General features: G+C 37.6%; 2 protein-coding genes across 2 annotated transcripts; one reads left to right on the top strand and one right to left on the bottom strand.

Moving 5' to 3' along the window:
• The first annotated feature begins 269 nt into the window (after nt 1-269).
• On the top strand, nt 270-21,607 carry rhoq (ras homolog family member Q). Its single transcript, XM_051915004.1, has 5 exons — nt 270-781; nt 1,351-1,409; nt 15,816-15,980; nt 19,761-19,856; nt 20,025-21,607. Exons 1-5 carry the CDS (start codon nt 640-642, stop codon nt 20,178-20,180), a joined length of 618 nt encoding a protein of 205 aa, XP_051770964.1. The 5' UTR covers nt 270-639; the 3' UTR covers nt 20,181-21,607.
• pigf (phosphatidylinositol glycan anchor biosynthesis, class F) lies at nt 20,596-27,537 on the bottom strand. The gene is made up of 6 exons (XM_051915003.1): nt 27,308-27,537; nt 26,810-27,059; nt 25,947-26,038; nt 25,748-25,864; nt 23,939-24,047; nt 20,596-21,063 (listed from the first exon to the last, which is right to left on the bottom strand). The coding sequence occupies exons 2-6, from the start codon at nt 27,035-27,037 to the stop codon at nt 20,950-20,952; spliced, it is 660 nt and encodes a 219-aa protein (XP_051770963.1). The 5' UTR covers nt 27,038-27,059; nt 27,308-27,537; the 3' UTR covers nt 20,596-20,949.
• Nucleotides 27,538-27,692: the final 155 nt, after the last annotated feature.

The raw sequence follows: 27,692 nt of genomic DNA, 5'->3' as shown, positions 1-27,692 counted from the left end.
TCCGTACAAATACTGTATTACTGCAAATGTGTTATTTGAGCCCACATATGTTTGGAAAATACCAATAAATCATCATTTTCTGAGGTATTTTCAAAAGTATTTTCAAATGTTCCTGAACTTCATGCCCTTTTAATGTTGAATTAGTCTCTGTCTGATCCACAAGATGCAGGCTGGTATTTGTTTAATCATGGCTGGTTGATTCAGACATAATAACCAATCTTTATAGTTGATCCCTTGATCCAGAGTTATTACCCCGCCTATGTCGCAAGTCAATCCGCGTTGGGCTCAAGAGTCAGAGGAGGTGATACTGGGGTTGGAAAGTAGGAAAAGTGGGACAGCAGAGAGAGGGCGTATAGTGTTGTGCACGCGCTTTTCAGGTTAATGTCTTTACAACGCGAAGTTTATCACTGGCTTCCATCTCGCGGGAGCGGCACACGCTCGGCGTGTGCCAGTATTTAAAGGGGGAACACCTCACTCAATGCCAAATTTGTGAAGCGGGGTGGAGGAAATGGCATTTCAGCTGTTTTTGCAGACCGAGCGCGGCGCTGCTGCTGGTGGTGACGCCTGAAGGGAGCTCGAATAAAGCGGGATATATCTCTAGCAGATGAAGATGGTGAATTCAAGCGTTTTATTATCGTCATGGCAAACGGAACCGGCAGCATCATGTTGAAATGCGTGGTCGTCGGCGACGGCGCCGTTGGAAAAACTTGTCTGCTGATGAGCTATGCCAACGACGCCTTTCCAGAGGAATATGTTCCCACTGTCTTTGATCATTATGCAGGTAAATATACCAGCGTGTTACTGCGACATAATGAACATCAATATTTCAGTGTGTATTTGATGTATAAATGTATTTAACATTTATTTAGTGGTATTTACAAGACCTCGAAGTCACTTGCATTGTGTCGCGCTTGTGTTTCTATAATGGAAACCACCTGTGGGCTGAGGATGCAACTGGTGCACATCAGCATCCTTATGGCACGATTCATCACCCTTTTCATTTGAACAGAAATAAATAAAACCAAATTGAGTGCCACTTTCACTTGATGAGAAATAAATAAAACAAAATCGCATTCCTCTTTCACCTGAACAGAAATAAATGCAACCAAATCGAGTACTTTCACTTGATCATAAATACATAAAACAAAATTGCATCCCTCTTTCACCTGATCAGAAATGAATATCAATTTGCATTCTTCTTTTACTTGTTCAAAAATAACTAAAACATGACCAACAGCCTTTTTATTAATCAAAATGATAGTGTATTTAATCATATGCTATTTTGAGTCTTAAATCCTATTTAAAATGATCTTTAATCATATTTAAAATGATAATTTATTTTGTTTTCAGTGAGTGTGACCGTTGGGGGAAAACAGTACCTGCTGGGGCTGTATGACACTGCAGGTCAGGTAGGGTTAAACCATTTTTCTCTCTTTGGCCTGAGGCTTTTTCATTAGCAATAGTAACTTGATCAATACAGGCAAAGTACATAGTGGCCTGTTTAGATCCATTCAGAGTCTTTTTGGCATCGTATGCGTCTGATTTAAAGGGATCATTCATCCAGAAATGAAAATTCTGTCATCATTTACTCACCCTCATGTCGTTCCAAACCTGTATGACTTAATTTCTTTTATGGAACAAAAAAGATGATGTCAGGCAGGCTGACCGTCTCAGTCACCGTTCACTTTCGTTATATAGAAAAAGATGCAATGAAAGGCTGTCGGTGCCAAAAATTGTGCCTTAATGTCTCTTTTTGTGTTTCACAAAAGAAAGTCATATGGTTTTGGAACAAAATGAGTGTGAGGGTTAGATTACAGATTTTTCATTTTTGAGCGAACGGTCCCTTTGATCACCAAGCCTCTGCCAAACTCAACAGGTGAGTACACACTGGCGTCTCTCAGAGGAAAGATCAACATGTGAAGCAGTGGGAGTGCAACATCAATCTAAAATCTTTACTTTCTCTGTTTTTGTGTTTTAATGTTGAAAGTGATCATGAAAGAAGATCTGAAGTTGCCATATGGCCTTTGAACAGTATCTGGAGGTTTAGCAGTATAAATAGAAAGTTTAAAACCTGTAACCTGAAAGGCAAAGGCTGTGCCGAAATCTCATACTCTCTGTGTACTATGTAGTCCTTTTGAATAAGCAATTACTTCATAAAAATAGGTTTTATATAGTGTGAATGTGTGTCCAGATGTATTATATTCATCATGTTGTCATTGTCATGTGACCTGCATCAGCTGCACTTCACTGCCATTCACAAAGCCTCTTCTGTGGCCTCATGGCATAGTAAAGTTTCTATTGGATGCACACTTTAGAATCTCGCCGGAAGTAGTAGGCCACATGGGTACTGTTTTACTACTATTTTATGAATAATGCTGACACACTACTCTTTTCCCATACTGTTTTTTTTTTTGCCTAATATATATATACAGTAATAGGGAAGTAGGCATATTCGAATGCAGCCACATCTAGATTTTAACTTTTAAGTATATGTGTTGTATGTCAGACTGTCTATTGAGATCGTTTCCACAATATGTGCACTATATGTGTCGGTATGCATGAATCGATCAAGCACATAGCTGTAAATGTAGATTAAACTCTGAGCCTGATGCCTTCTCGCCCAGGGCCAATAATTCAGATGCGGCATGGGCTTGAACTGTTAAAAAAGTCTGAAAGCTGAATATCTGTCTGCGTTCATAGTCTTTGATCTCTGATGAATGATTTATTTATACTATAGATTCCATGTCTAGTGAAACTCTCTTTGCCCTTCTACAACCAAATAAGCATCAGACTGTTTCGTTTGAACAGTTGAAGATGGCTGATTTCAATTAACATTCCATGCGGTTGCAATAAAGACGACAGAGTGTTTTTGCCATGTACGATTAGTGTGCGTAGTGTAGTGTTAGTATAGTTTCATTCAGATGTGATATAGAAAACTAAATCCTCTTATTTTTCATGCTATTTTAATCGTGATCATGAAACAGACAAAATTATTGCCAGGACATACCAAATCCATGAGGTAGAATCCACTTTGAAGCTCTTAGTTCTTAAACATACTGGCCTAGTGCATCTGACACGGTTGGCTTTTTTCCCATTGAGCGTCGTCATTTAAAAAGACGAAAAAATGTGAGTGGTGGGCCAGATGTGTAGAAGTGTCAATGAGGGCCAAGCGGTGGGGTTTAGTTTTGAAGCAGTTCAAACACAGAAAACCCTCCCTACGTCCAGTCTCTCTCCACAGCTGGCACCAGTTAGTACCGTACAGAAACCATGACTGATCACTTGATCAAGAGGATTCATTTAGCTGAAGAACAGGAAAGAGGGTTAAATTTAAAGCTTTGTTCAGTGTGGTAGGACCGATTTAAAGAAGCACTTCACCCAAAAATGAAAATCATTTAATCACTCGCATGTCTTTCGAAATCGAATACAAAAGAAAATGTTTATGGTGCCACAAGCCAAGCTTATTTATTCTATACAATGAAATGGTGTACGGTGATCATTGCTTTCAAGCAGGATTTTGAGTTAATAATTTAAAGGAACACTCCACTTTTTTTGAAAATAGGCTCATTTTCCAACTCCCCTAGAGTTAAACAGTTGAGTTTTACCGTTTTCGAATCCATTCAGCCGATTTCCGGGTCTGGCGGTACCACTTTTAGCATAGCTTAGCATAGTTCATTGAATCTGATTAGACCGTTAGCATCTCGCTTAAAAACGCACTGCGTAATATCATTGCGCCTCTGCTGCACCCATGGTACAGCAGCAAAGTTCCTTGATTATTACGCCAGAATGAGAGTATAGTTCCTAGCCATATCGACCTAGAAAATCTCAACTTTTCATTTTCCGTCGGTCTTAGTACACGATGTAACTACAGAAGAGTCAAGTTTTAAATAGGAAAAATATTGAAACTCTTTGGTCAGTTTTAAGCGAGATGCTAACGGTCTAATCGGATTCAATGAACTATGCTAAGCTATGCTAAAAGTGGTACCGCCAGACCCAGAGATCGGCTGAATGGATTCGAAAATGGTAAAACTCAACTGTTTAACTCTAGGGGAGTTGGAAAATGAGCCTATTTTCAAAAAAAGTGGAGTGTTTCTTTAAATTTCAGTCTGTCCCTCACACAAACTTGTCATGACTTTGTAGTGCATGAGTCATATGGACTGCTTTTATGATGATTTATAGTGCTCTATGAAATTTTTCCCAAATTTAGTGGTTTAATTAAATTTTAATACTCAATCTATGTCTAATCAATTGAATTCATAAAACTTTATTAATTTTTAAAATAATAGGGCCTAATAAATCATGTCTCCTCATGTCCAGGATTGATTGAGCTACACACACACACACACACTTGTATATGTGGTTTACGAGGACTCTCCATAGACGTAATGGTTTTTATACTGTACAAACTGTACATTCTATCTCCCTACACTACCCCTACCCCTACCCCTAAACCTACCCATCACAGAAAACTGTCTGCATTTTTTTTTAATTTAAAAAAAAAAAACACCGTTTAGTACACACACACACACACACACACGCGTGAAGAAAGATCAGAACCTTCACTGATCACATCCACATTACATTGCACTAAAACTGTCATGTACTTTGGGACCAGTAAAAAAAAAAAAAAAAAAAATAGTTTGTGTTTGTCTTTTAGTACTTTGAACCTGAAATGTTTGATAGGTTTTTAATGATCCGTTGCTTTGGAATATTGTCAAAAGACCAAACTATTTAGCTGTTTGTATTTTCAAAGCCAGTTCACACTACATCGACAGACGGCAACAGGAACTTCATCGGATTTTGTCGCTGTTGGTCGGCTCTTGTTTTCGCCCATTCATTTGCCGTTTGTTGGGTCTTGGAAGTGACGTACTGTAATCTGGTGACTGTCGGCGTCTGTCGGTGCAGTGTGAATTGGCCTTAAACATCTCAAATCTATAATTACATTTTTCCAGCAGTATTATTGTGCACTTGACTGCAATATTCCAATTTATATATTCCATAAACATTCCCTTCTGCATTGACAAGATAAAAGACCTCATCAGAATTCCCTTTGTATGACAAAGGGTGACTTGCCCTTCTCAGACATGTATGTTAATGAGTGTGTGCTCCGTAGCCATGTGATTTTAAACCTCACTGAAAGCAGAGAAAGGACAGAGGGTTTTCTGGTACACTTTATGCAGTGAATAAATGGTATCAATATTGGAAGTATAGGCAGGTGTTTGTTCTATTTTATCTGTTAAAAATAGTTTCAAGCCTGTGGTTGCTAAGAAGGAGGGCGTCGCTTGGCTCATAAGCAGATACATGTCAGTTGGTTGTCTTCACAGGATCTCCGTCTGATTGGTCCTGACATGCTAATTGCCTCAGGAGGAGTCAGAGAGTAAGCTGGCTAGTGTCAGTAAAGGGGCAAACTCTCAGATGTTGGCATCTGTCTCACAGCTCCATCTCAGCCATCTAATCCTGACCTTTTGTCCTCTACTCTCAGTCCTTCACCTTTTTCTTTCTTCACTAAGGTGATGTTTTATCAGGGCTTTGAGTTGACTGGTTCTTAATAAGCCTCAGAAAGGGAACTGGGCCCCAGATGTGAAGCACAGCTGCAGTTTGCTTTGCTTTTTCAATCCAGGAAACCCTCCCACCCCGGTGTACCCGAATGCCTTTTGCCCTTTCTGGGGCTCAGTCTATGTCGTGACCAGCCAGATAACTAGAAGGGATTTTAAACCATAAGATTTTTTATATTTTTGAAGTGCTCACATAACATGTTCCTTTTATTCGCAAGTGCTTTGAATTCTTACTGGAGTCTATTTCTGGAATGAAAGAAGGACATTGAGTTTGAGCCACACAAAAACGCACACATATTTATGTCTTTTATTAGTCAAGACAGGACTGAAAAAGCACACAAATCGCAGACTGAATGAAACTTTGGCTTATGATAATTACTTTTATGTTGGGACTGATAACTGGTTATCGTTTAGCAGACACTTTTATCCAAACAAGGAAATGCACAAGAAGTTTATTATACAGCAATATTAGCAGTACTGCAGTGTTATTTTAGTTGTATACTAGTATTTATTCATATTTTGAATTATTGGCTTTTATTTTTGTTTTCAGTTTTCATTTTAATATTAGTTTAAGTTTTATTCATTCTATGTGCTTGCATTTAAAAATATTTCCATTTACCTAATTTATTTTTATTTCTGTTTTAGTACTTGAAGTTTAGTCCTTCAACTTAGTATTTTCATTTAGTTGCAAAAGCAACATTTTCGTTTAAGTTTTTCATCTAATATGTATATTTTATTTCAGATTTATTTTAATAAATAAGATTTTTGCGTTTAAATATTTTATTAGAAATTTTAACAGCAAGTTAATTGTAATTAGACTTTTTTTTTTTTTTTTTTTTTTTTTTTTAAATGCAAACAAAACTTAAATTCTAACAAATAGGCATAAAAAAGAAGAAAAAGAAGAAGGGAAAAAAATCACAAACAAATAGTCATAGAGGTAATAGTTTAACAGAAAATATAAATAAATTTTCCCCCACCAAAAAAACTCAACCCATAAGTGCTATCCAATGGTAATGTAGGCATGATAAACATATTAATCACAAGTTTGCAAAAAGGAAATAAAAGGGGACCAAATTTTTTCAAATAACAGTCTTGTCTATTAGGGTATATCTAATTCTCTCCAGATGTAGTGTACCTGACAATTCTGTCAGCCATAATTTAAGAGTTGGAACTTCCTTTTTCTTCCAAAACAATATAAAAGATTTTTAATAGCTTCAGTACATTTATTCATTTAGCCACTTTATCCAAAATGACTTACAATTGAGGAATGCAAAAAGCGATTCATCTTAAAAGAGGCAATAAACACGAGAAGTGCAAGTAATCCAAAGTTTCAGCCAACTTTCAGGATAGTACGAGCTAGAATAGGGAGGGATGCCTCTCTGTGATGGTACCACGAGTCACCGCTCATTTCCTGACCACAGGCTCCTGGAGGGCTTGTAGACTTGTGAGAGAGAGAGAGAGAGAGAGAGAGAGAGAGAGAGAGAGTTCGGAGCCCATGCCCATCCTGTAGGCAAGCACCAATGTATTGAACTTGATGTGAGCCATAACCAGAAGCCAGTGCAGAGAGATAAACGGTGTGACGTGGGCTCTCTAGGGTTTGTTGAAGACTTGTTGAGCTGCTGTGTTCTGAATCATTTGAAGAGGTTTGATTGCACATGCTATAGTCCAGCCTGGAAATGACAAGGGCCTGGACGGGAAGTTGTTGCATGCTTAGAAGGAAGGGCCTGATCTTCCCAATGTTGTACAGTACAAACCTGCATGATTGTGTTGTTGAAGCAGTGTGGTCTTTGAGAGTCAGCTGTATTAGTTAACAATAACAACACTGAAAACCAAATTTTACAGCCCGTGCTCATTGGAAATGAGGCAGCATTACTGCAAAATGATATTAAGTTGCTTCCTGCATGTTTTCAAAATTAAATATCCAGTAAATGGGGCTAAAACCACATTCAGTTTTATTCGAAACTGATGAACGTGAATCTGGCAACTTTTTGTACGTATTGTGGCAGTTGGGAAATGAAATGTCCGGTGAATGGTGCTAAATGGTTAATTCTCTATGGCGTGAGAAAATAACATAGCGCGCACCTACATTAAACCCTACCCTTAACCTAACTGATTGTTAACAAAGCAAACATGAGATAAAAAAATGTGTTTGCTGAGTAAACCATGCCATTTTAGCTTGCTTCTAGAAGTCTTTGAGCTCTTTTATCATGACTTATGTTTCACAGGACTCGTACCTGATCGGTAGCTCAGCATTGCATTTTTCGTTTGTGGAGCGCTCAAGTCAGAAAAAGCTCTACATATGAAGCTGGCTATGTGATGCAAATTTCAAAATGTATTTGTTTACATATTATCCACTATGGTACAAGCATTTTGAGGTCATAAAATGGTATTATGCAAACAAGTGCATGAAAATAAGTCTTTATTAATCAATAATCTGCCTCTGATATCATAATTTGTGTGAAAAGGAATAAAGTTGTTTCTGTTGCCTGTAGTGTTAATTTCAGCTGGAAACTGCAGTGGAATGTATCTATAGGTACGTTTTAGGTAGAGGCATGTTTTTCCATTTAAGCCTGGGTTGGAATTTCAATAAATCACAGCAGTATAAACGCTACAGCAGTAGTGCAATGAAAGAGAGAAAGAGAAAAGGATAATTCATAATCGTTATGAAATAATTGCTCTCAGAAGTGGCTATTTCTTAAAGATTTTTATGGTCTTAGACGATCAGGTAAAGGTTTGAAGCATTCCACCACAGCGGTACAGAGAGTGAAGGTTCTTGTAAATGAGTGTGTGCGTTTATTGTGATGGTACCACCAGGCGTGACTCACTCTCTGACCTCAGAGGAGGGAGCGTAGTCCTGTAGGAGAATACAGCCCCAGAGTCAGTCATTAATGCCAGGTCAGATCCTTGAATTTGATGTTGGAAGTTACAGGGAGCCAATGGATTGAGACCAAGCATTCTGCCACATTCTGGATCGTAGCAGCAGACTGATACCAATAAGTTCACTGATATATATAGGGATATATATGTATTCCTACAGACCACATTTGCTCCTAGCTCAAGTTTTTTTTTTTTTTTTTTTTACTTGGTGGTTGTCCCAGGTGCAGAAAGCCACCTATAAAGCATCTGCCCAGAGTCTGATTCAACTCGTGGAGGAAGTGTGAAAGGAAAGACCTGACTGAGCTTCATCTGTGCTGAGTAATCTGCCTGTGTGTGTGTTTATTCACTGCATCGCACAGCAAGCTTCAATTAATCTGCATCGCCTGAGTAAACATAGCCATGAATTATTCTCTTTGGATAACGGCACAGGAGCCTCTTTCTATCTTTCTTCATCTCCTTCCCATCCTCAAGTCCCCTTCCTGCTAAATATATTCTGAATATAAAACTTTCTGTAGAAAATCACCTAGCCATTACATTCCCACTTCTATTCTTCTTCAACTTGCATAAGTGGGCCTTGTGGGTAATTTTAGCTTGCTGATTTTTCGTTCTCTCCCTTCTTGTTGTCTTATGTAAGAAATGAGGTGCTAACAGCAAAGAGACTATCAACTGCAGATTGACCCACTTATTTCACCACAGCAAATCCATGCAGATAAACATAACACACATACTTATACAGAAGATTGACAGACAAAGATGGACCTCAGAATGTATCTATCACTCACACACATACATCTGATTGAATTTGGAGTACAGGAAGACGTGCATACATGCAGTAAATGGAGAGCAGAGGGGCTCTGGAGATAAATGTTTCATAGGAACAGCAGTGTAAAAACACTTTCTTTCTCTCTACAATATTGGTCTCTCTCACTCTCTCAACTCATCTGTGTGACTGTGGGAATCTTACAGCAGCACTGTATAGACAGATCAGAATCTGATCTGAAAGACAAGGGTTGAGGGAAGAGAAAAGGGCAAGGCAATTGCACTCTGAGTGATGGATGGATGCTTGCTTTATTAGCCCAGTGTAGTAAATTGTGCTGCAATAAAACCAGACACAGTCAACACTGTACGGCTGGAACACAGAACAGTATAGAATATATTGCTACAAATTCTGATTGATGCGCTGTATATGAAACATATATTATACAATATATACAGTAGTATGTATGTATATATATATGGGGGGGTGTTGAATGGGTGTCTCTTATTTTGCAACCCTAACTCCAACACAAAAAATGTATTTTAAACTGAGTGTGTGTGTCTGGTTGAAGGTGTGTGTGTGTGTGTGTGTGTGTGTGTGTGTGTGTGTGTATGTATGTGTATATATATATATATATATATATATATATATATATATATATATATATATATATATATATATATATATATATATATATATATATATATATATAATATATATATATATATGTGTATGTATGTATGTATATATGTATATATGTGTGTGTGTGTGTGTGTGTGTGTGTAAGGACAGTGACTAGGCATCTCAGTACAGATAACAAACATCCTCCTCCATCGCATATCAGATATTTGCTTTTGTAAGAAGCAAAGAATAGAAAAGGGACAGAAGCAGGAGTTGTCTTATACAGTACTATGTGTGGAGGAGAAGCTGTGCACAATTGACTGTATTGTCACTGTGTTCATACTCTAGGAGTAATGCGCGCATTCAGAGGCTGTCTGTTGTCAGTGGTATCAGCTGGAGGGAGAGCTGTATGGTAATAACATCAGCAGGCAGCAGAAAAGGGTGTTTCCAGGTTCACTGCATTAGACTGCTGTCTTGCTTTTTTTCAATCCATTTCCCTCTGCTCTTAAAAGAGCAGGGCGCTCACGTACACACAGGTATACACACACACACACACACACACACACACACACACACACACACACACACACACACACACACACACACACACACACACACACACACACACACACACACACACACACACACACACACACACACACACACACACACACACACACACACACACACACACACACACACGCGCAAGCAAACACACACACACGCAAGCAAACACACGCAAACACATATGGTTTCCCCAGAAATGTCACATATTTCATTATTAACAAGCTCTGGATCATGATAAGCCGTCACAGGGCGTTTTCAAGGGAATGAGGCACTAATATAAAAACCTGTTTTATCAACTGGTTTTTACTGGCAACAATCAAAATGTATTTTAGCTTAATTACAAACCAGCAGCCTGTTTTAGCTCAACTGACTCTTGATGCTACAGTAGGAACCAATATAGTGAAAACTACTCAAAATTAGCTTATAGCTTGCCAAGCTATAGTTTCAGTCTAGTTCTACTACTGTCAAACCTGAGCCGTTGAAAAAGACTGTTGCAACACTCCCATAGACTTCCATTGGAATAGGAGAATGTGGAAGTGACGTGTGTCTTGGGGCAAACGATAGTTCTAGCACCCCATCTAGAACCCCATTATTGTCAGTGTCTTCCAAGCACATCTGCTGCTAAAATGATGAAATGACTGTGTTTTTTTTTTTTTTTTGGTTGACATTTTAATGCTTTAGCTGTCCTCTCATGAGTCTATCAGTGGTGTTATAGAATCAAGCGTAGCGTTAGTTCTGGCAGGTCACGTCAGTCATGCTCGCATCAGCTGATTCTCATCTGATCCACATCTACCTATAGACATACAATGCCTACCACAGCATCCCTAATATATATGTATATATGTATATATGTGTGTATGTCCATTCAGTATTATCAGCAGCTTTATCGCATTGCTTAGGAGCTAATTACCCTCCTCCATCCCCAGCTCCACCTCTCGTCCACAGTCAGGACTTGGCCTTCTGATATTCCTCTTCAAATCAGACTGTCATTTATCTTGATTTATGTTGTCACATTAAATTACTGTCATTAAGAACGTTAATGATATCGGCAATACACTTATGTTGGTTCTGTTCTGTTTACCCTAGGGGGGTTATCACTGCACTCCCTGCTCTTATCCATGCTAGGCTGCATGGATAGGGAGGGAGTTCTTGCCCAGAATGGAACCATACCGCCATTCCAAATTGTATGCTAATTGTTAATCATCTTTGATGATAGTGGTCCTGACAGAACTGTTATTATTGTATTTTTATGTAGCCAGTTTTAGTTAAAGGGGTAATTCACCACTGACAAAATGGGCTTTCAATAAAACTTGGCTGCCTACCCCATAGGAAAATCTCGAGGGGAACCAGTGGTGAATTAGTCTTTCAGGTTTTGATGTCATCACTGCACCACTCTATTAAGATAGGCTTGACCAGAGTCAAAAACCACCTTGCTTGAGTAGGAAATACTTCTTGGCAAACTTTGTCACAATGGTTTCGACTTTTTATTGTTCCTGGGTGCAAGAATTCAAAGTCAGAGTTTCTGTCAGTTAATTTGGAAAGAAGAGGAACGGGGATAAGATAATTTAAAGTCATTATTGTGTTAAATGAGTAAAGCGTCAAATAGAAATTACAAAATGTAGCTTTAGAAAAAAAATATTTTATTTAATTCAACAGACTTTATTGCACATAAGATTTTAGGTTGAGGGTGAGTAAATGATGACAGAATTTTCATCTTTTGGTGAACTATACATTTACACTATGCATGGGTTTTTTATTAATATGGAAATATGAAAAAAAAAAAAAAAAAAAAAAAATGACATTGTACTCTAAATAAGAAACTAAAACTGCCAGTAAGTGGCGATAAATGTCTAAATGAGGAAGTCATTGAGTTAGCCATTTGAACGAATCAAATAAATTACTAATTCATTCAGGAAGGAAGTAAATGGCTCTCTTTATGAATGGGCTTTTGAATCATTGGTTCACCCGATCGATTCGCTCAAAACACGGATTCATTCAGAAATGAAGCACCGCTGTGTGTTGCACGGAGATGCACAACAGTTCTGCTCTGGCTTTATATGTAATGGTTTTTGTTGAAAGTTGAGGAAAAAGCTGACAATATTGTGTCTAAAATATAACACAATATTAACTTCTTATTTATTGAACTGTTGTATAAAATCAATATCACATTTGCACTCGTGCTATTTGGGACAAAAACAGCACTCAAGTGATATTGCTCTCATTACTCGTGTGATATTGCTTAACTATATCATAAATATGAGACAAACTTATTCAGGGGCATTTTTGCCCTGATATCTTGAATTTTAGGGCCATTCTAACTACACTTCTTAGGCTTCATCACGCAGTGAGTTGCCCTGCTTCATGTTCATCACCAATCAACTGAATGAAATGTAAGATGAACTACGTAGGTCTGGTGCGGGGCAGGTGCGTTAAATTAATAATTTTAACAAGTAATTTTTTCTCATAACCTAATGAATTAAATTAGTGTGTTAAATCGACAGCCCGTGTGTGTGTGTGTGTGTGTGTGTGTGTGTCCGTCCTCATATATGCCTGTTTTGTTTCTCTGTTATCATATTGTACATCAGTTGTTCCCAACCCTGGTCCTGGAGTACACCCAACACTGCACATTTTGAATGTCTCTCTAACCTGACACACCCATCTGAGGTCTTGTAGTCTTTACTAACAAGCTGATGAGTTGAATCAGGAGTTTTTGATTAATGCATAGTTGGGGGTATTTCAGGACCAGGGTTGGGAACCACTGTTGTACATTGTTTCTGTGACCCTGACCCTTGTCATAAGCATTTCAATCCCGGTGTACCTTGTGCAAATGACAAATAAACTAACACAGATTCATATTTCCTTGCTACTCCCCATTCTCTCCAGCAGGAACAGGCTTTGTAATTGTAAAAATAATAAATTTCCACCCTTCTGCCATTGTTTGGACAGCAGGTAGTACCGCCCCAACCTCACACCATTGTTTGATCCAGCTCTGTCATCTTCAACCAGATTGGGCCTTTTGAACAAAAAGAATGCAGTTCTTTTTAGTGGCTTGAAAATTACAAATTTCACCTTTTAAGTTGGTAGAATCACTACATTTCATTAGCGACTCTCAACATGGACATAAACTTGTGTTAAATGTGTGTTCTCTGGTGGTAGCAGGAGATATGCAGGAGACGTGGGTGGATGATGTGTTGGCTTATTCTACATTCAGTTTTGGCAAAGGGCAGCTGTAAATAATACCATCCCTCCCACCCTGCCCCCTGTAGAATGTTTGAACAGGCCAGAGGATGGGCAGTGAAGTGTATTTATAACGCAGTCAGCCCACAGGGGCAACACACACTCACACAACAGTCTCACTTACACCACAGATGCACCTGCTCAACTTTGTTTTGTCAGGTTGTTGCAACAAATCCTGATTTGTCATGTGGCAGGGACAGGATGATCTCCCAACAGCAGAAGCAAACCGTTTCGGCTGTAATTCTTAAGGTTATATATCGCAGGTTCATATCTCAGCCACAGAACGGAACATTTAGCCTTGAAACATTGACAGTTGCAAGTAAAAACAGAAGGTTTATATCGCTCGCCAATCTTTTTGATGAATGAGCGACTGTCTGGCTGTGTTGTGTGTGTGCGTATTTGAAGTCGCTAACAGTGAGCTTTCCCACAGTGTCCTACAGCAACCCAAAGCTGATGTCAAATTTACCACTGTCCAGTGACATTTTGTGGGTGAAATCCAGTAATTCTAATAGGAATTCATGCTATCTGGAGTATGACATGAGGGCAAAAACATTGCCCACACAGATTTCGCTTGTGTTCAAGTTGGTCCCACAAATTCACCACACTGACCAACAGAAAGCTGCTTGATTTGAAAGTGACTTCTGTGTCAGTTGTGCTTTATACTATGGAAGCTTGTTTCTTCCACTAAATTAAAAAAAATTAAAAAGGTAATTGCGACTTTTTATCTCACAATTCTGACTCTTTTTTTTTCCTCAGAACTGCGAGATATAAACTCACAATTGCGAGTTATAAAGTCAGAATTGCATGATATAAAGTCAGAATTGTGAGATATAAAGTTTTTATCACACAGTTCTGACTTTATATCTCACAATTCTGACTTTTTTTCTCAGAATTGCGAAATATAAACTCACAATTCCAACTTTTTCACAGAATTGTTTATCTGACTTTATAACATGCAATTGCAAGTTATAAAGTCATAATTGTGAGATATAAACTCGCAATTGTGAGGGGAAAAAAAGTGTCTTTTTCGCTCACAATTGCACATAACAAGCAATTGCGAGTTTATATCTCGCATTTCTGACTTTAACTCACAATTCTGACTTTATATCTCGCAATTGCGAGGGGGAAAAAAAGTCAGAATTGTGAGATAAAAAGTTGTAATTACCTTTTTTATTTTTTATTTCATGGTGGAAACAAGCTTCCATATTAAACCCCTATGCTATTGACAAAAGACAGTGAAAGGTTTTTTTTTTTTTTTTTTTTTTTTGCCCACAAAATTTCACTGAAATTTCTCTAATGTGACCACACATAAAGGCTTATGCAACCCTGAAGAGCATCAGGACTCCAAGTTACACAAACTTGCAGTAGTACTTTTTCACTCACAATCTTCAGTCAGCAGATGTTAGTAACGTCCCTCGCGGTTCAGATGCAAAGGTGCTCCTAGATGAGAGACGTCACGGTAAATTAAGCTCTGAAGCTCAGAGACTCCGGCTCCACATTTCTGAGGTTTCATTCCTGGAAACCCAGGACTGTTCCTGAGTGGATCCTGTTGCAAATGAAATGTTTGTACTGCAACGCATGGCCAGAGGCACATGCTGTTATAGTTTAGACACACTCTCGTTAGAAAGAATAACCATGGATGATTGCATACCAATACACACACACTGCATGTGGAGAGACACAAACACACGTTGGAAAAAACAAGCTCCCAAAAATATCAGTCACATGTCCCCAGTAAATCCAGGCTTATCTGTTGTAGTGTCTGGGGTTTCTGGTTTCCAGAGGACATGTCGATGCCTCTGTGCTGCTTTAGAGGACGAATGAGGAGATGGAGGAAATGCTGTTGAGTGAAATATGGATTTATGGGTCACGAGTCATAATCTAAATCATATTAATCTCTGCTCGATCATTAGGGTCAGTGTAATTTCTGGTTGCTGCTTAAGTGATTGCTGATAATGTTCCATTGCAGAGCGTTTGTGGACAGTGATTCAATATAGTGGTGAATGCTATTAGTTAAGATTTGTGGAGAAGGAAATTACACTTTATTCAAAGCAAACTCATATTAAGGTATTTTAATTTAGTAAATGTTTCTGAGCTTTTGAGTGCATTCTTAATGCTTTTTTTTTTTTTTTTTTTAAACCATTGTTTACTTATCAGTAGAAGGCTCTGTACTTGTTTTTACCCAGTGTCTTCTGGTCTGACAGGAGGACTATGATCGCCTGCGACCCCTGTCCTACCCCATGACAGATGTCTTCCTCATTTGCTTCTCCGTGGTGAATCCGGCCAGCTTCCAGAACGTAAGAGAGGAGTGGGTCCCTGAGCTGCAGGAGTACGCGCCCAACGTCCCTTACCTGCTCATTGGCACTCAGGTACACACACTTTATTATTATTCTGTATACTGCCTACTTTTGGTAATTATATGTAAAACAGTGCATAAAATTATTCGGAACACTAGTATGCCTACAGTGTTGCTATATTGGTGTCAGGTTATCATCTTAACCATAAATGTGTCTAATAAATAATTCTTAATTTTTGGCAGTCTGATTAAATAATTAAGAAAATAATCAACTTTATTTGCATACTTGCAGTACACTTATGTAAAGCGATCATATACTATATAGCAAGTATAAAGTGTTTGATTTTGTTATTTCAATGCAAATGTGGATATATGTCCCAACTAATTTGGCAAATTTGGATATATATCTAGTCTTACATAGCCAGACCCTCAGACTGACGGCAGAAGGTCTGGACTCTAACACAACCAATCACAGTTCGTTTTGTTCCGCGTCATGTTTAGGGGCGTGAAAATGTAAAGTCGATGTCCCTACAATAACAGACCGTGAACTTCACATAATTTTGAAAAACCAGCGTTTAGTTGATCCTGGAAAGCAGTCATTGTCACAGTTGTAAACACGGCGGCATTATTTTTTTGATGAGGGGGTTTGGCGTGACGCCATTTGTTTCCAGGCGGACTATTAAAGAACGCGACACACACGTCTCTCTGACATTCTGTAGAATTCAACCAACCAGATGACGACTTTGAAAATCCTGAACTGTTTCCAGTTAAGTGTGCATCAGACGTTCAGACAACAGTCCATGGGCCATCTATAAGCAGTAGGGTTTTTTTTTTTTTTTTTAGAAAGTAACTGTAGTCTGATTACAAGTATTTTAAAATGTAAAATAATCTAATTACAAGTTCTTAATTTTTGGAATCTGATTACATAATCCAGATTACATGTAATCAGTTACTACCCAGCACTAAATGTACAGTATAAAAAAATGCATATCTTTTTGAGATTTGCTGATGATTACATTTAACAATGTTATTAGATTATTTGTTTTCAAAGATTAACTTTAGGTGAGTGTTAAAATGGATGGTAAAAATTTAATCTAAACACGCATGCACAATTAATCATTCATTATCTATATGATATATTGTGCATCCCTAGTATGTTGCCTGTCAGAATTACTGATGCTTCAGAGATATTTATGATCTGTGAGAATGCATTATGGTTGTAACTGATGTGTGGTTATGTTTGTGGTAATATTATGGATTGAACATATTGATTTGTGTGCTATCGTAAAAGGTTCAATCATCAAGTGTTCATGACATGATATGGTCAATGAAATTGTTCAGACGGCTTATGCTTGTGGTTTGGTAATTACTATAACCTGTGTATGTGCGTTAAGAGTGAGGGTTTGATATCAGCCCTAGTCCTGTCAGGTCATGTTTATTGCTGTGTGTAAGGATTCTGTCTTAATCAGACCACAGAAGTGAGATGAATACAAATGCAGCGCAATCGATAAGAAAGGGGGCCAGAGAGAGTCCCGGGAACAAGAATCCTGAACTTGGGCTGCACAAATAATTAAAATGAAATCTGAAATCGCAATATGATTTAGTGCGATGTATCAAATGACAAAGGCTATGATTTGATTAAATAAATATATGTGCTGCATGTTTCAGTGAAGCATGGAACTGTTTTCTTACACATGGGCAGCTCAATGTGCAACATGCAGCAACCATCTTCTCATACTTGTAATGAGAAACACTTATTAACAAAATGGAAGCTTTATGGGTTTTCTGTCAAAATAATTTTACAGTTGTAATGTAAACTTAAATTATATTATTAGTCTTTAAAGGAGACCTATTATGCCCCCTTCTACAAGATGTGAAATAAGTCTCTGATGTCCCTAGAGTGTGTATGTGAAGTTATAGCTCAAAATACCCCACAGATAATTTTTTATAGCATGTAAAAATTGCCACTTTTTGGGGTTGAGCAAAAACGTGTCGTTTCAGTGTCTGCCCTTTAAATGCAAATGAGCTGCTGTGCTTGGCCTAAGAGGGTGGAGCTTCAAGAGCTCATTCTCTGGTGTCAAGAGTCAGTCAGGACGCACTATAATGTCAGCAACTGTGAATATATGCTACATGGAGATAGAACAGGTATAATTTAGTTTGAGTTTAATTATAACTTATATTGTCTTGTTTTTATCCACTATATTAGTACAAGCTTGTTTACAGATGAGTTTTATAACGTTTATTGTACTTTACAAAATATGAAGCGTCTGTATTCACTCTAGAAAATCTCTTTAAGAGCTTAATAAAACACAGTGCAAGTGTACATTAAAATATTATCCATTCTCTCTCTCTCTCTCCCTCTCCCTCTCCCTCTCCCTCTCCTGCTCCCTCCCTTGCATTATCATCAACATACATAGCAAAGTACACAGAAACACTCGTTACAACTTACAGTAAACAAGTATATAAAGACCTTATGCCTTTTCTGGTGGTGCTTAATAAACTGGTAAACTTTATTTCCGTAAATCAAATCCGATGAACTGTAATAAAGTGCTCTTACCTTCATTACTGCCGTATCCAGTATCACTCTGGAGACTGTAAGCTGGATCATGAACAGTTTGTACTGATCTATCCTTGAGTAACAAATTTTTAGCACAAGCCCTGTTTTGTATTGTCCCTTTGTATTGACATTTGTTCATAAAGAAGTCCGGTGTGAATTGATTCGTGCAGACATAAACAAATTTCAGTAGAGTTGAGGGAGCATTTTCTTCGAAAACAAAATGAATCCACCTCGTCTTCAGCGGCTCAGATTTCGGGAGTAAATTGAGAGTGCTATGTGGATTAATCCATCCAGCTACAGAACACCTAAAACGCTTGGGAGACATTCTCATCAGCGCAGCAATGGCAGACTGTGTACAACTCGCTGTGAACTCGCTCAGGGTGGTTCTTTGTTAAAACGGCAGTGTCTTTCAACATTCATGGGCGGGGCCTGTGGCTAATGTGACGTCACATTGCCAGGAACTTGTAAATGGCTTGTTCTGAGACACTGCTTATGATTTATGGGGATTAAAAAAAAGGAGTAGTTGAATTTTTATCATTATAGGGTGGTTGTGTACACACACTGCTAACACACATTTATGTCCAAACACCATGCAAAAGTGAATTTTGCATAATAGGTCCCCTTTAAATGCTCAAAGTATTTTTTGTTTATTAAGTACTAAAACAACAACTACTACTACTACTACTAATACTAATTATTATTATTATTATTATAATAATAATAATAATAATAATAATAATGATTATTATAACAACAACAACAGTAATAATAATTATTTTATAGTCAGATTTTTTTTTTTTAGAAAAATTGCAATTAGATTTTTTTTCCTAAATCATGCAGCCCTACCCTGAATCCTACAAAGCTTCACTTTTGCTGTCAACCAGCCCATGAACATTGGCATATTTAAAGGAAACCTTTAAATGTGTCTAAATGGAAGATGTGAAGGATGTACAACTCTCTGTAGTGGTTTTGGTAATACCTCAGTGGATGTATGGAGAGCAGGTTTTTTTGTGGAGAGTAGCTGGCAAAAAGTCAAACTTGGATGAAGTGGAATTTTAATTGGAAACAGGGAAGGCAGAGACCCTCCTAGACAACTGCGGTGGTACTTTTTAGGTGAAAGGGGAGTCTGCAGACTGCCACCATCTGGTCTTGGGTTGAATTTCCTGGAGCCTTCTGCTCTAAAAACAAACTCTATCGTATGGAATCTCATCTTCCATCCTTATACAGTTAACCCCTCACGTTGGGTCTGCTTAACTGTGACTTTCTCTCTCTCTCCTTCTCCTTTTTTGGCTGTAGATTGATCTGCGGGATGATCCCAAGACTATTGCCAAGCTGAACGACGTGAAGGAGAAGCCCATTGTGACAGAACAGGGCCAGAAACTAGCAAAGGAGGTGAGGGAAAAGGATACTTCCTATTTCTCAAGATTAAAATAAAACTGAAACTTTGTACTGAGAGAAAACTAAGTCATGGGTCAAAGGGAAAGTGAAAAAAACAGCAAATTGTCCTAAATTTTATCAGTGAATGTCTAAAAAGGTGTCTCATCTTCTGTGCCTTTCCAGATTGGTGCCTGCTGTTATGTTGAATGCTCAGCACTGACACAGAAAGGTCTGAAAACTGTGTTTGACGAGGCCATTATAGCCATTCTGGCTCCTAAGAAAGGCGCGCTCAAGCGAAGACTGGGCCCACGCTGCATCAACTGCTGCCTCATCACATGATACACCAGCTCAGGGGCGTCCAGGTGAAAGAAAGCAAGAACTGATGGTGACCAATTGACAACCAACCAGATTACAATCTGACTTCTGAGCTAAAGTAAGGAGAACCAATGGACGCAGTCACCTACAAGTGAAATATGAACAATGGTGCCGTACAGTCCAAGTTATGGGCGAATGACAAAAAGATACATTCTTCAGGGAGAAATGACACAAGAACACTAATCACTGAGATGGAATACTAGGAAAACAACAACATGACTTACTGAACATACAAGCACAGAGAATAGACAATGAAAGAAATGTAAAGATGTCTGAGACACCCTTTCTAATGAACAATCAAACTGTATTTCCGCGTCTGGATCAGCGAGCACGAGTACGAAACTCAGACAAGCCTAAACAGCACAACCAAACCCATCTGTCATTTACAGAAGTAAGACTTTATTCAACTTCAAAAAGGGAAACTCGGCATCTTAATTTGGGTTGCAAAACAGTTGCTTTTTACAAAATGTCTCAAGTCAGTACTGGTTTTATTTACAGAAGGAAGAGGGGAATTCTCAAATAAATATACTGCCATTATGAGCATACAACAAATTAAATATCTATTCTCAAAAAAAAAAAAAAAAAAAAAAAAAAAAAAGTTTTATTGTTGTAAATGTGACCTCAGAGTCATTTCTTTGATTTGGAGCACGCACTGGGATGGACAGTCGTTTTTGACTCGAGCCTGGTTCTTTTTCTCTGTCCGTTTTTCTGGTGGCCTGTGTCCTTCGTTTCCTCACTTAAGCTTGTAGGTGAGCTGTTTGCGATGCCAGTGGATCCAGACAGGGGCAGCGACAAGGCCAGTCAGAAATCCAGTAGTTGCCCCGAGGGTACAGGAAATGGGCCAAACCTGCACAGAGGAGCCACAAAATGAGATCAAAACTGTCATATTGCGGGAGCACAAGTGACTGACTGCAAATTCTACAGAATCACTGTGGTGTTTTACCAACCAAATTTTGTATTTTAAACTGCTTTCTTCCTCTTTCTTTTTTTAACAAAGTTTTGAGTGTAATGTATTGGTGGCCTTGCCTCTCAGGTCTGTGCCGACTGCTTTGCATTTTTGCTTCATATGATCAAGGTGATTTCAAATGTTATTTGATCTTTTTTTTTTTTTTTTTTTTTTTAATGAATTTCCTGCAGTCCATGCAAATATGTGGAGTGGTCTGAGTGGTCTTTAAAGCTTCCAGCACATTGTGAGCAACAAAAAAAGCCTTTATAAACAGTAGATATATGGAATGCAAATCTAAAAATCAAAAGGCACAATGGTTTTATGAGTGAACATAATTCATGATTAAAAACTTGCTGTTGGTGCCCAATGTGCAGTGGATATACAAAATGTAAAATTAATGACTTGCCTCAAAATGCTTACTGACTATAAAAAAAAGTTTTTCTAATATTTTGTCTTTTTTAAGTCTTGTTTCTTCTTATAGCTTTTTAATACCTTATTTCAGTCTTGCACATAAAATATTTTAAAATATGCAATTTTTCTGTTATAATAATTTATTAACTAATTATACGGACAGAAAATATATGCACTACCATTCAAAAGTGAGGTCAATACATTTTTTTTGTTTTTGAAAGAAGTCTCTTATGCTCACCAAGGCTGCATTCATTTAATAAAAAATATGGTAAAACAGTAATATTGTGAAATATTATTACTATTTAAAATAACTTTTTTTTCTATTTTATTATATTTTAAAACGTAATTTATTCCCGTGATGGCAAAGCCGAATTTTAAGCATCATTACTCCAGTCTTCAGTGTCACATGATCCTTCAGAAATCATTTCTGATATGTTGATTTGGTGCTCAAGAAACATTTCTTATTATCAATGTTAAACAGTAGTGCTGCTTAATTTTTTTGTGGAAACCACAAATATTTTTGTGATTCTTTTATGTATAGAAAGTTCAAAACAGCATTTATTTGAAATAGAACTCTCAATTTTGATCAATTCAATGCATCCTTTTTAAATAGAAGTATTAATTTCCCCAGTTGACCCTGAAACTTTTGAACAGTGTATAATATTTTAAAATACACACATATATGAAACATAGGAACAAAATATTTGATAAACACTATCCATCCTTTTCTTGTCCTCTATTGTCTTTTTACAGAGTGAGATTTCTTCCCTTCATACTTGGTCTTTAAATGACTGAAGATATGCAGAGTGGCTCAGAATTAAAAAACGTCAGCAAGATTGATTATTCAATTATCTCAAGACTATGATACGGGTTGCAATATAGAGTGTCATTGCACTGAGAAGTCACGAGTCATGAGTTCCTTTCTCTAAAGAAAAGCATCTGGATTCAACCACCCCAGAGTTTCTCATTAGCTCACAATACCATCATCATGTGCTTAGGAATCATCACTACGCCAACCCCACTCCCCTCCCTCCTCACTCCCATAATGAGTCAGTCTCATCCCTCTGGCCTCGTCTAGACATCTGTGTTTAGAGAGAGTGTCAGAAAGCACACATGGGAGACTTCAGTGTGACATTTTGAGGGCAAAACGAGGGCAAACACTGGCCTCTGATCAATGTCTGTACAACACATGAATAATTGAAGTACCAGTGCAGTCCTTCTATGCTTTGAGAACATTAAATTTTTCATGAAGATTGGTTCATTCCCAACAAAACCTGTATATGGCTGTCCTGCATGCTTGGTTGAGGAATGTCTATGTTGTCTAAAGGCTCTCGGTGTTAACTACACATCATTTGTTTTCTATTTAACACTGATCACTAGTATAATGAAATACTGAGATAAATATCCTTTGATATAGATATATAATGGACATGATACACATGATAAAAAAAAAAAAAATGTTTTTATGGTTTTTGCCCATTTAATCCAAGTCAATGGAGTCCAAAGCAACATTGGACCTCATTGACTTTCATTATATAGACAAATATAGTTCATCAAAGTCTCATTTTGTGTTCTGCAGAAGAAAGAAAGGCACAGGTTTGGAAGGACTGAGTAAGAAGAGTGTTTTTTTCATTCCACTGCACTACTTTTCCATTGTTTTTCAATGTAAACTTGCTAGATGGACGTCTTTAACCATTTGCTGGTCTTTTGCATGACACGGCTTTCTAAAAACGTGCCGCTCAAGTTAAAAGAAGTTCAACTTTTAAAAAAACCCTAGATCTCTAGATCTTGCACTTTTTTTGCATTCCACTGACCTGCGTCTCATGTTTTTAACAGCAAAAACGTGTTCTGTGTGAACTGATGACACAATTTTACTTTTTGGGTGAACTATCATTTTAAGGCATGTTGGACAAAAATAGATGATTTTTGGCATACAGAGTAATATGAATTTGAAAAAACACATTTTATTAATAGACAGCAAAAACATAAGGAAAGCTAAACCAAAATAATATTTATACAAAGCAAAATCATTTCTCTGGCATGTTCCTCCTTTCTGAAGTTTGATACAGAATAAGAGCAGAAGCTTTGAAACAAGGAACCTGCAATTCTGCTGCCACGGCAGAAATCTGCTCTCTTCACTGAGCATAACTATGTATTATAGCGACAAAATTTTGACTGGCTTTTGATTTACTAGACAGATATAATGGAGAGTCACAGAAAAGAAGAGAAATGCGAAGAGAGGGGGGTGGGAAGAGAGATGCATTGGGACTCAAACCTGCATCACCCGCTTGAGCAACATGTCTCGAGCTAGAAGCATGTGCATTAATTGCTACATTTCTTTTTGCAATAGTGTCATCACACTAACCTGCCATGGTCTGTCCCAGTCAAGAGGAATAGGGAAAGCTCCCAGCCAGGCCCCAATCACACTACAGCCAGTTGTAATCTGAAGAGAGGTGTCCCACACTGACATCGCCCTGAAATTCACACATGCTTAATGATCATAACGCTGCTGCTATTGCTAACAAATTAATATGAATAAAGCACAAATGTTTCACAAGAATCAGTGTTCATATGAATATACCATTCAAAAGTTTGGGGTCAGTATTTTTTTTTTTTTTTTTTTTAAGAAATTAATACTTTATTAATTTCTTACTAATTTCTTATTTAGCAAGCATGCATTAAATTGATCAAAAAAAAAAAAAAAAACCCAAATTCCCAAAAACATTCTATTTCAAATAAATGCTGTTCTTTTGAACTTTTGGTTCATCTTCGGAACACAAAATAAGATATTTTTGATGAAATCCAAGAGCTTTCTGACCTCTGACAGACTGCAACGTTATTACCACTTTCAAGGCCCGGAAAGGTAGTGACATCATTAAAATAGTCCATATGACTACAGTGGTTTAACCTTAATGTTATGAAGTGACGAGAATACTTTAGCCAATCCGGAGTTGGCGTTCTGATATAGAACCTGGAAGCGCAGCACTGTGTTTACAACATGAACAGCATACGAGACTGACATGGAAGAGAAGAAATTGTTGAATAAAGTCATTTTTGTTTGTTTTTTGCGCACAAAAAGTATTCTCATCACTTCATAACATTAAGGTTGAACCACTGTAGTCACATGGACTATTTTAACGATGTCTTTACTACCTTTCTGGGCCTTGAAAGTGGTAATAACGTTGCAGTCTATCGGAGGCCAAAAAGCTCTCGGATTTCATCAAAAATATCTTAATTTGTGTTCCGAAGATGAACGAAGGTCTTACGGGTTTGGAATGACATGAGTGTGAGTAATTAATGACAGAATTTTCATTTTTGGGTGAATTAACCCTTTAAAATATTTTCAAATAGAAAACAGTGGTTTGAGCATGAGATTTCAAAAACATTAAAATCCTACCAATCCTAAACTTTTGAATGGTAAAAAATGAAATTGACAAATTTAGTTTAAAATACTGTATGTAGGTTATAAAATATGAGGCTTTTTGGCTGGTATACAATGTAGTTATGTAGGATACAAAAGGACTATGAATGTTCGATGAAAACAGAAAGTGTGCACAACTGCGTATTCACATCTGAGAGGCAAATTTCCTGCAGTGCTTAAGCAGAGATACTGCAGCTGTATAAACACAGTATCTCTGACTGTCATACCACTGGAACATCACTAAATGTTAGTACAAACATTCTGAGGTCTGGTTTCAAAACACCTCAGTCAATGTGAAGCTATAGTTCATTTAAGCTAAAATGTTACATACAGAGTAGCTTTAATGATTTTATTCATTAAACACTAATATATACAATTACAAAATGAGAAACCCAGCTCATGCCCCACCCTGCAGAGAAGAAAACGCATTAAGCCACACTCAACTCTAGTTGCTCATAAATGGGGATTGGGGCAATGCGACTGCCATTTCGAAATGGTTTTGCGTCATTTATTTTATATCAATAGATTTATATTTATATCATTCATCCTACAATAATCCCTTGTCTGTGAAACTCTATGAGATCTGTTGCACCATTTGTCAAAGTTGGCCAAGGTCTCCATCTAGTGGACTACAGCCACTAAAGGCTGTATCTGAAGCAATAACACAAACTGCTCAGCAAAGCCTCTTCCACACCATAAATGGTGCAAGCAATGATTCAAGTGGTTCATGTAGACAGTTTATCCTGCATTTACCCATCTCTGCTGAAAACCCGGATCCACGCCTGTACATTAGGGCCCAGTATGCAGAGACATCTCAATGTAGTGAGGGTCGACAGCAGCACGGCCAGAGAAAATGTCTCCAGGGCAGACCTGCATTATGATATGTGACTTATACATCTGGTATTTCACATTTTTGGACACTAAACAAACAAACATGTACTGTAATGCTTACTCAAGCAGAGGTGCGCCGTACATTACCACCACAGTATGAAAAAAGAGGCATGACAGTAGAAAGTACAGACAGGATCTGAACAATCTGTTGATCTGTGAATGAAATAACAAGTGACCATGAAATCAAAATGGACAACTCTTGTTTTTATGGAATATTGTAGTGCAATGACATCTCTTCTCTGATGTGTTTTTAGGCACAAGGACAGGACATCCTCACTCTCATAAGATCACAGCAATAGCAAAACACAACAATCCAATCAATTCCTGAAGGACAAAATGAAGTCCCGCCTTACATTTTTTATTGTTTGCGAAGCCGTTTCACTCATATACTTACGTCACAATAGAGTGGTGCAGGGATGACATCAAAACCCGGAAGACTAACTCACCACTGGTTCCCTCAAGATTTTCCTATGGGGTTTTATAATGGATTTTTCAGTTTATGAGTAAAATAAGGTCTGTGGTAAACATAAGTTGATGATACTTGGGCGTTTTGTTCTACAACATTAATTACACACATCCATACTGATAATGCAAATTTTGAAGCCGTTATGTTTAGTATGTTTCTATTAAGTACCTAGATAAGAACGTTTGGAGTGTGTGTGTAATTTATGTTGTAGAACAAAACATCCAAGAATCGTTTACCACAGACCTTATTTTACTCATAAACTGAAAAAAACCCATTATAAAAACCCACAGGAAAATCTTGAAGGAACCACAGCGAATTAGTCTCCCAGGTTGACGTCATCCCTGCACCACTCTATAGGGAAGAAAAGTCTATCGCATTTCATGTCGACTTTAATGTTCATTCTATATAGTCATCAGTTATGTTTGCATATCATTGGAGAATGTTCTGCCCATCTCTACCTTGAAGCTCAGTGTGTTCTTCTTTGTTGGTGGGCTGATGCCAAGAAGCCAAAACACTGCAATGTTGACCACAGCAACAGACCCAGCCACACAATACAGCCAAACCATGTGGGTCCCATAAACGGAGAAGTTTTCCAAAAACACAGCAGGCATCACAGTTGCCATGAAGACGGAGGAGGCAATAATGGCATGAGAGGATGCCATGCCCCTGATCTCAACATCCCACATTATGGAAGTTAAATAGAGGTACCTGTTAAAGAATAATTAGAGTCAATTAATGGGATGAATTAATAATTGCAAAAGAAGTGTTAAAGCCATTTGCGTGTCTTTCAAATGATTTCATTTAAGGTCAAAGAAAGAACACAAAAGACAGATATTAACGAAACGTAATAATGAGGCTGGCAATAAAAGCATCATTTCCAGTAAACGTTAGAAAAGCAAGGACACTATTGCACACAACTAAAACGAGCGATTCATTCAATGATTAATTCGACTTACTTTGAAGTACTGAAGACTGACCAGTGGAGTGTTGTGCCTGGTTGTAGTTTATATCCAATAAATTAACTTCCTAACCTAATGAATCACCGGATTCCTCCAGCACCTAAACCGTTTAAACAAATTCAAGTTTTACCTTTGTAGACAGAATACCATAAGACTGCAAATACATGTAAACAGTACTTATTTACAAAACATGACAGACGTGTATTTCCGGGAAAATGAAGTCACCAACAATCAAAAACTCCATACATAATAAAAGATTCTACTAATAAAAACAATTTAACCAATAATATTTATTTTTATTATATATATTTAGTGTTTTTGTTGTTGTTGTTATTATTATTATTACTTCTCAACATCTTACACACTATTTTACGTGCTTCTT

Source organism: Ctenopharyngodon idella, chromosome 12 (genome assembly GCF_019924925.1).
Source record: "Ctenopharyngodon idella isolate HZGC_01 chromosome 12, HZGC01, whole genome shotgun sequence".
NCBI classification, from domain to species: domain Eukaryota; kingdom Metazoa; phylum Chordata; class Actinopteri; order Cypriniformes; family Xenocyprididae; genus Ctenopharyngodon; species Ctenopharyngodon idella.
Note: the sequence above shows the minus strand (reverse complement) of the source record. Positions and strands in the feature narration are given on the sequence as shown.